The 13,635-nt window shown below is 43.4% G+C and overlaps 1 protein-coding gene across 1 annotated transcript in view; it reads right to left on the reverse strand.

Annotated features, from left to right (window-relative positions):
• The window catches only part of MAP3K15 (mitogen-activated protein kinase kinase kinase 15), a gene marked incomplete at both ends in the record, with an annotated part of 154,035 nt that overhangs the window by 16,206 nt on the left and 124,194 nt on the right, over nt 1-13,635 (reverse strand). Inside the window, 5 exon segments of the mRNA XM_082609190.1 lie at nt 6,580-6,685; nt 6,901-7,031; nt 9,001-9,128; nt 11,350-11,483; nt 13,081-13,168. Of these exon segments, the coding sequence (XP_082465316.1) occupies nt 6,580-6,685; nt 6,901-7,031; nt 9,001-9,128; nt 11,350-11,483; nt 13,081-13,168 (587 nt within the window).

Below are 13,635 nucleotides of genomic sequence, written 5' to 3' on the forward strand. Positions count from 1 at the left end.
GCAACTGAAGAAAAGCTGCCTGATTAAGAGCAGCTGATGCAAGAATTTCCAAAGCCATAATGTGACTTCTTTCCATATAACTTTCTTTCCATATTAGGCCCAGGGCAGTAATAGAAAACTGGGTGCTCCATTTTATTTATTACTGTATTCATAGGGAAACCATCCAGTCACAGCAAGCAGCCAACAAAGAGAAACAGATCCCCACAACTATTTCCAAGAGTCAAGGGACCACCCCGGGGCAGCGTGCACTCTGTGGGTGTACATCAGCTGTACCAAAGACTGGCTTCTGTGGAGAAAACCAAGTGAAGATGCCATGGGGGTGGGGGAGCAAATGAATGGATAAATCCTGGAAATGTTGCTTGCCTTAAATCTGGCTCTCTTAGGGGTTTCCTATGGTCCCTCAGGTACCTACATGGGTGCAGTGGTGCAGAGTTCAGGACAAGGTGATCAGGAGACCCACAGGCATCAACCCAGTCCCCTTGGGACATGAAATCCATTGGGGGCTCCTGGACAATGGCCCAAGAAGGATTTTCAAATTATCAGCAAAGAAAAGACATGACACGGGATGATAATTTAGGAGTTTTGACTGAGGGGCCAAGATATGATCTGGATACCAAGACAAGGGGTGAGAGAGGGACCACAGATGCACGTTTCTACGGCGGTCTCAGATAACTGGTTACACAAGCCGTGGGCCCCTAGCCCAGAGGCCTCCACCCAGATCAAGGGTTAAAAGGGGCGAGAGAGCAGAGCCTGCGCTGGGAGGTGTACCCTCTCTCATTACAGGTGTTGGGGATGAGCTGTCTCCAGAAGGTGTGGGCCCATGGCGACTCAAGCAACTCAACATCCACCCAGGATAAGTGCACTTGAAAGGAGGCCACACATGTTTGCACCTTCTACAGTCCCCTTGAGACAGTGTTAGAGCCCAAAGTTTCAAAATTTAATATCAATAAAGTAGCAAAAAGAGAAGTAAGGTGCAGCTTCCCATGCCCCCAGGGTCACCCCAGTTGCCCTGCCCAAGGGATGGGTCTGGAGGGAGGGGCCACCACTTTCTCCCAACCCAGAGCCTGTGAGGGCTCCTCACTGGGCCCACTCAGAGCTCCATATGTATGTGTCCCCTGCAAAGAAGCTGCACAGAGGACTGGTTCCCATGGGAGCAAAAGCAGCTGACAGCAGCAGAGTGGGGACCATATGGTCTGTGAATATCACCACACCCTCTTGACAGCGGGTAAAAAAGGGACACCAGATGCAAAACCCATTGTAGAAATATTGCTTTAGGCTTTTTTTTGTTTTGGGGGGTTTTTTGCCATGTGGCTTGCGGGATCTTAGTTCTCCAACCAGGGATTGAACCCGGGCCCTTGGCAGTGAAAGTGCAGAGTCCTAACCACTGGACCACCAGAGAGTTCCCTGCTTTAGGGTCGGTCTGCTTGTCTGTCTGTCTGTCTGTCTATCTATCTATCTATCTATTTATTTTTGGCTGTGTTGGGTCTCTGTTGCTGCGTGCGGGCTTTCTCTAGTTGCGGCGAGCGGGCAATACTCTTTGTTGAGGTGTGCGGGCTTCTCATTGCGGTGGCTTGTCTTGTTGCAGAGCACAGGCTCCAGGTGCGCGGGCTTCAGTAGTTGTGGCACGCGGGCTCAGTAGTTGTGGCACACGGGCTTAGTTGCTCCGTGGCATGTAGGATCTTCCCAGACGAGGGCTCGAACCCGTGTCCCCTGCACTGGCAGGAGGATTCTTCACCACTACACCATAGGGTCTTTTTTAAAGGGAATCCTGCCCAAAGACAGCCTTCCAGGCCTGGTTCCCTCAGTAGAAAAAGATGGAGGGGTAGTTATAATGTGCAGGGTAGGAGATCAGGGTGAGGAAGCAAGGTGTAGTCAGCCAAAGGAGGGGCCCCTGTCCCGGACACGGGAGTTATATTTAGAGGGGTCCGGCAGCAAAGAGTTAATAGCAACCATCAGCCAGACCCAGAGCACAGGAAGCCAGCTTAGAACAGTGTTAGTCAAGTGACAACTTTCTGCCCCTCTCCTCTCCTGTCCACATCTGGTGAGTGGGGAAAGAGGTGAGGGAGGGAGCAAAGACCGACACCCTGACCAGCAGGGACAGGGAGAGGAGTCTGCCCTTTAAATGAGGACGAGCGTGTGGATGAGTACAGGCAGAGCCCGGAGATACTGCAGGTTCGGTTCTAGACCACCACAATAAAGCGAATATGGCAATAAAATGAGTCAGGAGTTTTCTGGTTTCCTAGTGCATGTAAAAGTTATGTTCACACTCTATTGTAGTCTATTAAGTGTGCAGCAGCATTATACCTAAAAAAACAACATACAGAACTAAATTAAATAATACTGTATTTCTAGGGACTTCCCTGGTGGTGCAGTGGATAAGACTCTGTGTTTCCAATGCAGGGGGCCTGGGTTTGATCCCTAGTCAGGGAACTAGATCTCACGTGCATGCCGCAACTAAGAATTTGCATGCCACAACTAAGGAGTCTGCATGCTACACCGAAGGAGCTGGCAAGCCACAACTGAGCTGATGAGCCACAACTAAGGAGCCCGTGAGCTGCAACGAGGGAGCCCGCCTGCCACAACTAAGAGCCGGTACAACTAAATAAATAATACTTTATTGCTAAAAAGATGCTCACCATCATCTAATAACGCAGGATTGCCACAAACCAATTTGTAAAAAAAAAAAAAAAATGCAGTATCTGCGAAGCACAACAAAGCAAAGCGCAATTAAACAAGGCACGCCTGTATATCAGCCGGAACCCTTTCAATGACTGCATTCAGACTTCATTTGCTTCTCAAAGTGCCATTAAGACTTTCTCTTTGTTTCTCCAAAGACGACATACAGATGGCCAACAAACCATGAAAGGATGCTCAACATCACTAATCATTAGAGAAATGCAAATCAAAACTACAATGAGGTATCACCTCACACCGGTCAGAATGGCCATCATCAAAAAGTTTACAAACAATAAATGCTGGAGAGGGTGTGGAGAAAAGGGAACCCTTTTCACTGTTGGTAGGAATGTAAAATGATACAGCCACTATGGAGAACAGTACGGAGGTTCCTTAAAAAACTAAAAATAGAACTACCATATGACCCAGCAATCCCACTACTGGGCATATACCCTGAGAAAACCATAATTCAAAAAGACACATGCACCCCAATGTTCACTGCAGCACTCCTTACGGTAGCCAGGTCATGGAAGCAACCTAAGTGTCCACTGACGGAGGAATGGATAAAGAAGATGTGGCACGTATATACAATGGAGTATTACTCAGCCATAAGAAGGAACAAAACTGTGCCATTTGCAGAGACATGGATGGAGCCAGAGACTGTCATACAGAGTGAAGTAAGTCAGAAAGAGAAAAAGGAATATCATATATTAAAGCATATATGAGGAATCTGAAAAAATTGGTATAGACGATCTTACTTACAAAGCAGAAATAGAGACACAGACATAGAGAACAAATGTAATGATACCAAGGGGGAAAGGGGCGGGGTTGGATGAATTGGGAGATTGAGATTGACATATATACACTATTGATACTATGTATAAAATAGATAACTAATGAGAGTCTACTGTATAGCACAGGGAACTCTATTCAGTGCTCTGTGGTGACCTAAATGGGAAGGAAATCTAAAAAAGAGGGGATATATGTATATATATAGCTGATTCACTGTGCTGTACAGTACAAACGAATGCAACATTGTAAAGCAACTATAATCCAATAAAAATTTTAAAAAAAGAAATAGGGATTGATAAAATTTTTTAAAAATCTCTTTGTTTTTTCTAAGTGTGTCTGGAAGAGTCATGGGAAAGGACCATTGCCCTGAGCAGGCGTGGGAGACAAAAATAAAAATAAAAATTACACCTTTTGAGTCCGACAGGCTCAACATGTTGTTATGCACATAAACTCGATTCTCTCAAAGGCTCCTGCCAGCTCGAATGACCAGTGACTTCTAAGTGCAAATTAGTATTTAGTTCACTAATGCAGACTTCACTTGCACTTGCTATGAGCCAGGTGCTGGTTAAAGCACTTCATCAATATTAACTCATTTAATCCACATAAAAACCCTCTGAAGTGGGTATTATGAGCATCTCTGTTTCATATACTTATGAAGAAATGGAGACACAGAGAGCTTAAGTGACATGCCCAAGGTCACACAGCTAGCAAGTGGTTGAGCCAGAATTTGAACCAAGGCTGTTCACAGCCACAGATCAGAAAAGAGTTCCTGTCCCGAGTTCCATTCCTGGGTATCTACTGGAGAGGGATGGAAACATATCTCCACACAGAGGCTTGTATGTTAATGTTCACGGCAGTATCATTCACTATAGCCAAAAAGGGGAAACAATCCAAATGACCATTAACTGGTAGATGGATAAACAAAATGTGGTCTATCCATACAATGGAATACTATTCAGCCAGAAAAGGAATGAAGTAGTGATACACACTATATATAGCACAGGTGAACCTCGAAAAGCTTATGTGAAGTGTAGGAAGCTGGATACAAGGGACCACGTACTGTATCATTCCGTTTATAAGAAATCTCCAGAGCAGGAATATCTCTACAGAGAGTAGGTCGGTGGTTGCCTGGGGCTGGGGGTGGGCATGGGGGCTGACTGCAAGGTGGCACCTTTTGGGGGTGACAGAAATGGTCAAAATTGGATTGCGGCGATAGCTGCACAACTTGGAAAATTTACCAGAAACCATTGAAATGTGCACTTTAAATGGGTACATGTTACGATATGTGAGTTAAACCTCAATAAAGCTGCTGCAAAACCAAAAGCAAAGGGGGCTGACCCTGGCCATAATGGCCCTCCCTCCTGTTCTAGCTGGTTTACACCTATGGTGAAAAGCCTTCAGAGGAACACAGGAGGGGAGGACTTCGGGCCAGGAAGTTGTCTGAAGCCTTTGCCTCTCCTTCCAGGCTCCAAAAGCCTCTGGGCATTTGCGTGGAAATGCCCCACTGTGTCCACCCGCACCCAATCGGAGTGTGGCACCAGCAGCTGAGATTTCTTTACAGAACCGCTCTGTTTTGCAAAGAGTAATTATATGCAGGGGAATTTCCTACCCCAAATGACACCCCTTCTTTATTATCCCCCAAACACCCCTGCATTAGTTTGCAATGCAAAATTCATGCCTCCTCAAGCCAATTACTTGGGAAAATGTGATACGCAATGATGAATTATACATGCGTTTTCTTTATGATTTTTTTTTCTCCTTGGGGATGATAATTATGAGATAAATTGTTGGGGGTTTTATGTCTTGAAATAACTCCTTGCCATATCAGAGCCCCTCTTGCTACATATTGCTAAGCTAATTGGTAGCTTCCAAAGAGGACAGAAGTCATTTTTAATTAGGCTAGTAAAAAAATATGCCAGTCATACAGACATACTCACTGACACATACATGTTGAGATATATACATTTATATCAGAAACAATGAATGAAAATTCAATACACTCTTTGGGAGATTCCGGTGGGGTCCTTGGTGTAATAGCTCCCCATTTTGAGGTGCATGTATCTCCTCTGGTGTTACAACTGAGAAGTCATTTCTGATTCATAAAAGTTCTCTTTAGATAGAGAACGAGTCTCTACTGTGGGCGTCCAGTGGCTGACATAACAACTCTCTTGTTGAAGCAAAGTCTTTCAAAGCTGAGACATTATTCACCAAAACTAAAGGCAAGTCTGTCCACTCTATAGTTTGGTGTTATAGGGATAGAAAACAATCATCTGTCTTTTATAACTTACATCGGAGCTATAATATTATAAGCGCTGTTCCATAATTCCGTCAAGCAAGATCTTTGTGATGCTTTCATTACACCCTAGGGGGAGCACAAACCTTTACTTAATCAAAATCAGTACTTCTCTCCAAGGATCAAAGTTTCTGTTTTGCTTTTAAATGGGAATTACAAAAAGCCATAGGTGGCTTTTGAGCATCATTCTACTCATTGGTCGTGTACATGGAAAGCTAGCTGGCAATTTTATTCCACTCTTTGAATCCAGTCCCTCTCAAAACATAAATGATTCTATCACTGACACATGGAAAAGAAAATTCAATTGCTCAAACCCACTTAGAATACCAAACCCATCTTAGAATACCCTAAAAGAATCAGCCTCTCTTGGAAACACAATCATATGAAAGCATGAGGTACCAGAATTCCCTAAAGCAACAGGCTATTTTTATAAAAGACCAATAAGATGTTCTAATAAGTTGTCTGAGGGATGCTGTTATTCAGAATTCCCCACGATTCTGAATAAGGTGCTACTAACTTAGAAGAGATGCTGCCATCTTGCTGACTGGTTAGAAACCCTCAGAAAACCTCAAGCAGAGCACAACACATACTCAACCTTGGAAGACAAGGAAGAAAGTAAGGCAATCTCGTTGCCACAAATAGCTAAGTGCATCATTATGACAGAGTCCAAACACTTTGAAGTTGGGGACAATACACCGTCCACTTCAACTACCAGTTGTCCACTGTGCACACAGGTGCTTGGTGAGTAACTTCCAAAGGACTGCAGTTGCAGCAAGCCTAACTCCAGGATGGCGACCCCACGCCAAGCTCTGTCTGCTTACCAGCAAAAGTCTCTGTACATGGATTCATTCCTGCAAGACGTTCAGAGGTGCGGAAATCAGAGATTCTCACCACTCTGCTATAGGTATTCACCAGGACGCTATCACCCTTCAGAAAAGGAAGAACATCAAATGCTTAAAGACAGATTGAAACAAACTAATGTAAAACAGACTTGGACCTTAAGAAATGGTCATGTGTCTCTAGGAAGCCTAGACTCTGCTCAATCCTCTCCCCTCCGTGAGCTGGTCCACCCGCAGACACTCCAGCAGCTCATGTGATCTGAGATGCAAAGTAAAATCTCATTGGCTCAGACAAGCAAGTACCTTTATGTCTCTGTGCACCATCTGGCTTTCGTGGAGATACTTGAGGCCTTCCAGGATTTGCTTGGTGTAGAACTTGATGGTGGGCTCCTTCATTGGCCCCCATTTTGATCGCAAAAGAGCCGAAAGGCTTCCTGGAAATGGACACAGTAAAAAAAAAAAAAACTCATCAGGGCGATGAAGAGTCAGTTATAGGGGTTCAGGGAAATAAAGTGAAGTGACATTTCTAACCTAACGTAAGCACTCGCGCCCACATCACTGTATCTGGGCTAAATGCATCTTTCCTCCCTCTCTGTTGCCTGTTTCCCAGATGCGCAAGCAGCGCAGCCAGAGAAGGGACGGGGCGTGAACCAGCACATCAGCCCGACCAGAGGTGTAGGGTGGAAAGGAACCCCTTGTGACCCCCGAAACTCAGCCAGGCCACCTTTGGGCTTAGCTCTGTTCAGCTGCACAGAATCAGGAAGAGAACGCAACAGTGCTCTCTGAACTCTGAAGGGCTGGCCTGACGCTGCACATGCGTCTCAGCCATTGGGCTTGGGTCAAAGCCACGTTTTATACCTCACCCTGAAATCAGAGGTGGACAGAGGCAGAGTGAGGGGCCCTTAAGGGAGACAGGGACCCGAACTGGAGGAGGCTGGGGCTCTCTGTCCTCACTGTGAGAAGCTTCTAATGCCAGGTCCCAGGGGCAGGACGGTCTTAACACCCCCCCCACCCCGACTCCAATTACACTATTAAACGTTGAACTTTGGGGCCAGAAGAAAATCTCCCTTCACTGCCTTCTGACCCTGTGTTTCAGAGATTATTGTCCAGGCCCTCAGCATCAGCTAGTCGCCCTTACACAGTGCTATGGGACCTTGCTATGCCTCAGTTTCCCCATCTGTAAGAGGGGAGGTGCACATCTATCTCCAACTCTGTGGTCATCCTCAAGACCTCACGTCTGGAACACAAATCAGTATTTTCTGCTAGACTATGAGCAATCTGAGGGAAGAAGAAACTGTACAGCATCATAAATGTAACCCTCAAAATCTAGCCCATTGCCTTGCTCTTAAGACATATAGTTAGGTTTTTAATGTAATGGCAGGCTCTTAGTAACTATGAGTTGAAAGAATGAATGAATACAGATTTCTAACTAAAGTTTTTATATTTGCATTCAGATTACTATTAATTTTATCATTATTTTCTTAAAATGAGCACTTACTGACTTCTTGCTCTCTGCCTGGCACCGTTTTGAGAGCTTTACAAACATTATCTCACTTATCCCATCCAACAAGCCACTGAGATAGTGTCATTATGACTCCAATAATTATTACTATTCCAACTATGATAGTACTTATTAATAATCCAATTTTAAAATTCATTTATTCAGTCAGAAAACTGAGGTCACACAGCTTGCAGATGGAGGGACCAACTCAAACTAGATGGCCGGGGTCTTCCCTGGTGGCACAGTGGTTAAGACTCTGCGCTCCCAATGCAGGGGGCCCGGGTTTGATCTCTGGTCAGGGAACTAGATTCCACATGCACGCCTCAACTAAGAGTTTGCATGCCACAACTAAGGAGCCTGCCTGCCGCAACTAAGACCCAGCACAGCCAAATAAATAAATAAATATTAAAAACAAACAAACAAAAACCAAACTAGATGGCTGGCTCCAGATCTGAGGAATTCCTACCCTCGCACTCTACTGTCTGCCTTTGGGGATCTTGTGGATAAAGCACTGGTGTTCGATTTCCCTGTCAACCTGTTATTTTGCAACGTCATTTAAAAAAACCTCCGTTTCCTCTTCTCCAAAGCATATTTCAACTCCTAAACTGTGAAGGCCTCAAGGCCAGACACTATGCTTTATTCATCTCTATGTCTCTAGTGCTCGGCCCAGCAGCTGGCACTCAGTAGATCCTCAATGAATATTTGATGATTGAATTACCAGACCAGGAATAGACTGTTTATGTGACACTGGAAAATCTGCATCCAACTCCTCTGGGAAACAAATGGTCTCCCACACCTAAAATGTCTGTCATTTTTTAACAGCAGGATGAATAACGATGTTCATATTATATTTTCATCAGTGATTTTCAGGGTATGAGACCAGAAGACCAGTGACTACTCACCCACAGGCACCTGCTCCATAAATATCTTAATGTAGCCGTCCTCGGAAACAGAGCCCAGGTACTGAACAATATTGCGGTGCTTGAGGTTCTTGTGCAGGGCGATCTCCTCATGCAGAGGCTGAGAGAAACTGGTGAGAAAAACAAAGCCAATGTCACCTGCCAAATCCCTGGAGCTTGGGGTCCATATATCACACCTCACCAGTACCTGCCCTGCTGCTGGCCATCCCTTCTTTGTGGGAATGTTTTCTCCCTTGGCTCCCATGAGACTATTCAGCTTCCCATCTGTAGAACAGGGGATAATAATATGAAGCACTCAGGGCTGCTGGGGGCCAAAGTGTGTCAAGTTTCTCAGGCACCCAGTGGAGTGCCTGGTGTGTGGCAAGTGCCCAGTGAATGGCTGCTGCTGTTACTATGGCTATTTATAGGGCTTGAACTCTCCAACCATCCTTTGTCTCTCTCAACAGCCTCTCTTCCTCTGCTCCCCCATGAAGGGAGCTGTTCCAGAAGGTTCTGTCCTCAGCTGCCTTCTAGTCTCATTCCACAGACTCATTCCAGACTACAGCAACAGCCACCTAATGGACCTCCCAGCCTCAGCCTCTGGCCTCTTCAGTCTATTCTCCCCTGGCCACCATATTTCCCCTTCCTAAAACACACACCCCATCACATCACTTCCCATCCTAAAGTCCACATAAAGACCACATTGTTTAACATGGCACACAAGGACTTTCAAACTCAGGTCAGACTACATCTTTAAAAATGTTTGCCTCATCTCAAGAGCCGCCCCCCACCACTGCCCTACATCCTATAGTTGAGTCACAACAGACAATTTTTTCTTCTCTCAGTACACTCTGTGCTTAACAGCTCTGCTTCCCCTCAGCATAGAATGCTCTGGCCTCCTTTTCTGCCAGACGAACTCCTACTCATCCCTCAAAGGCCAGCTCAAAGATGATTTATTTTCTCAAACTTGCCACAACTCAACCAAGAAGAGCAATTCATTCCACTCCTATGCTCTACAAACACTCTGTGAACCTCTGTATTATGGCACTTGTCACTTTGCTCTACCAAACTGGGCACACTCTAACATTAGGACAGTATCCTACTCTCCTTTCAGTCTCCAGTGCCAGCCCAGAATCTGGCACAGAGAAGGTACCCAATATCCTAACTTCAGCCTGTAAATTTAGGGAATGGGACAAAATAGTCTCTAAGGTCCCTTCCAGCACTAAAATTCCAGGAACGACCATCAGCAGTGAAGAGCTGAAACGACTAACACAACCAACTGAAGGAGGTGGTTCAAGCTAGCAATTTTCCCCCAACAAACAACTGCAATGCCTTATCCATCATGAGAATAAGAGACAGAATACTGGAAGAGGAATTCAAGAGACTGGATCCTAGTCTTGTTTCTTCATGTCCTCGGAGAAGTCATTTAACCTTCTTAGCCTTGGAAGAAGTTGGATGAGTTCATTTCAGACCCCGCTTTATAATTCAAATATCATAACACACAATCCCATTAAAAATGAATAGATGAACAAGTGAACGAATGAACGAATAAATGACAAAGGGTCTTACAGCTGCTACAAATAACTTGTAATCCATCCTTAATAATTCACTGACCACCTGGATGGAGGGCTGTTTGCACACAGCCATCAGTGTCCAGCACTGAAGGCAACGCTGCAGATGTGGTCTGAGCACACCGGTGGAGCACGGAGCTATTATTTCTTATACTGTGGCCATTACTGTATATGTAGCTTCTCTACAAAAACACTTGACAGTCAACACGTTCTTGTTTAGAATTAGGAGGGGTATGAATTCAAAAAGGAATAAACCTTTAGTTAGACTCTTAAGAAGTGTAGGAGAAATAAATTGGTAGTACTTGTGGTTTAAAAAACAATAGTACCAAATCTATGGGTGAGGTTGAAGGGTAGGGTATTAATAAAATAGTCTGTATAGCAAAAAACTAAAATTTTTTAACCACATTTAATTTTCTGTAAGGATACATCTGAATAAATAATAGCCATTTCAAATTGTTACAATGCGAATTAAAGCACTGAGTCATATTTTAAAATATGTGCAAACAAACACCTATGTAAAAATGTAGAACTTTATTTCCTCCTGACGGGTGGAAATAAAACTACAGTCTTCTTTTAAAATGTGACTCTGCAATCCACATGCCTCTAAGTGAAGTTGTTCCATTTTCTCCATCTATTTATAATATGCAGAGCACCCTTATTAGAAGAGAATTACAAATTTTTTTGATGACATCATGCTTTCACTGTGCACCATCCACAGCGGGCACGGGAGTTGGGCTATGGAGGTGGCAACTGTAGAAGGCGGAGGCCCGCCCTGACTTGCCTGCTGTCTGTCTCTGGAATTTCTTTGATGGCTATTCGCACTTGATTGCTCAGATCTCTGCCGGCATACACGATCCCACATGTGCCCTTCCCCAGCACCACTCTCTCACCATCCGCATCGTGGTCATACTCATACTAAGGAAAAGCAACAAGATAAAAAAGCACACAACTTGTGGTGGAGAAACCCCATAAAAGCCCAAACATTGTCCTGCAATTTTTAAAAACTTTATAAATAACATTATTTGAGTACCAGGCAGGTCACATTTCTTGGGTTATATACTTTTCATTAAATAATTGCTTTTAAGGGGTAGAGTTGTCAGTTACTCATATATTCATAACATGATTTTATGAAACAGAATGCAACAAATTTAAAAATACGGCTCATATGTAACTTAGTGGGCTCACCTTTTGGAGAACTCCCCTCACTTTGATGCTGCAATTTAAAACTGCTTCTAAGCATGTCAAGTACCCCAAATAGGTGCCCTCTTACATGATCCCTTATCAACTTGCCAGGAAAGCAACCACTTTCTATAGCCCAGAAAAGAACTGAAGGTAAATAAAACTCAAATTGTCTTAATAGAAAGTACACATGCTGCCCCGCTCCTGCTTTTAGAGGTACAGATCTAGCATTAAACACATACTGCAAAACTCCACCTGTAATGAGTATTGCTCTTTTATTCCCCCAATCTTATCATCAAAAATTGTACAGCTGCATTCCAGTTGGTTCTTCTCAATGATTAAAACAAATGTAACTCTAGACTGAGCAATATTTATTTAAAGCAGAGGCAGCAAGGGATTCTTTCTGTTATTTTCTATGCCCCCTATACCTGCTTACAGAAGTGCACAGAACACGTATGCATGTGGACGTGTCCCTTCCCACCCACTTCTAGGGATGCTCACGACAATTAAGGTTACTAGTGGGTCTCATCACTGTCTGATTTAACCAAACATCCGCCTGCTTCATAACAGGCTTTTATCTCCCACCTTTCTCTGTTACCTTCAAAGTGTATCACTCAGTTCGTTTCTACAACAAACTTTGATTCTAAGCTAAGCATTCGAGTACCTGACTCAATTATTAAAATGAATCCCTTTGATACTTTCTGTAAGAAATCTCAAAGAATTAATTTCAGCCCACTTGAAAGTATAGTAAAATCTCACTAAACTACAAGGACCTGAATTAGTGGCAAGTCATAATAACTGTGCAAGATTTGAACACATGCGTGGTGGTGTAGTTATCTGTGGACTACCACTGTGCTGTCCAAAAGAGCTTATGATGACCCTTTCTTAATATTAAGAAATTAATATTAATTTCTTCTTATCATCATATTTAATATACTATATGCAAGTAGATATAACTAAAGTCATTTTAGGCATAAATGAAAAAGTCTGCTTCTATTTGCCCAACTATTTCTCTTGTAGTTTCACAAACATCATTAATTAGCATAGAAAAAGCTTTTCCATCAGTTGTACACAAAAGGGAATTTTAGTCTAGTCCATGTCAAATTTTTCTTACACATTCTGGTTGATAGGATGCCAAAGTAATGAGGTTTTTCTATAGAGATGCATTAAATTTAATCTCTGACAGTCATGAATACTGATGGCTAGCTCGTTCATTAATGAGTATTTTAAAATATACACATAAAGAACTTTCACAAAAAAATGGGACATTTTCTTTAAGCATCAAAGACACAATAAATAACTTTTTCTATGTTCTAGGTCTTCTGTGACTCACCTCTAAGGTATCCCCATCGGTCTCTCCCTCCAGCTCCACTGTACTGCCCACTCCATTGGTTATCATCTCTTTGACCAAAGAGCAAAACCTAGAACACCAAACGTCACAAAGTTGCCGCTAATTATGATCACTCCTATTCCTTTCCTCTAACTTGGCCTGACTACATTAAACTGTGATTAAATAAACCAAGCTTTTACAAGTTATGGAACAATCACTCCATTCCTTGGTTTGACATGGTAGTGTACTGGTTATCTAATCTAGTTCAAATACCCATATGATACTTGAATCCCCTCTATACAATATCACCACCAACTGGCTGGCTAATTGATGTGTGAACACCCCCAGTGACAGAGAACTCATTACCTCACAAGGCAGCTCATTCTTTGGTGAACTCAATGAGAAATGCTTCACTTATATTGAACTTGAAACTTCTTTTATGTGGCTCTCATCCATAGACTGCTTAGAATTAGTCCCTTTCTACATAACTGCCCATCAGAAATGTACATAATTTTATTATATCCCTATAGGTCTTTCCTTCTTGTTCCCTCAACGTTT

This window comes from Mesoplodon mirus, assembly GCF_964341445.2.
Source record: "Mesoplodon mirus genome assembly, chromosome: X".
Taxonomy (NCBI): Eukaryota; Metazoa; Chordata; class Mammalia; order Artiodactyla; family Ziphiidae; genus Mesoplodon; species Mesoplodon mirus.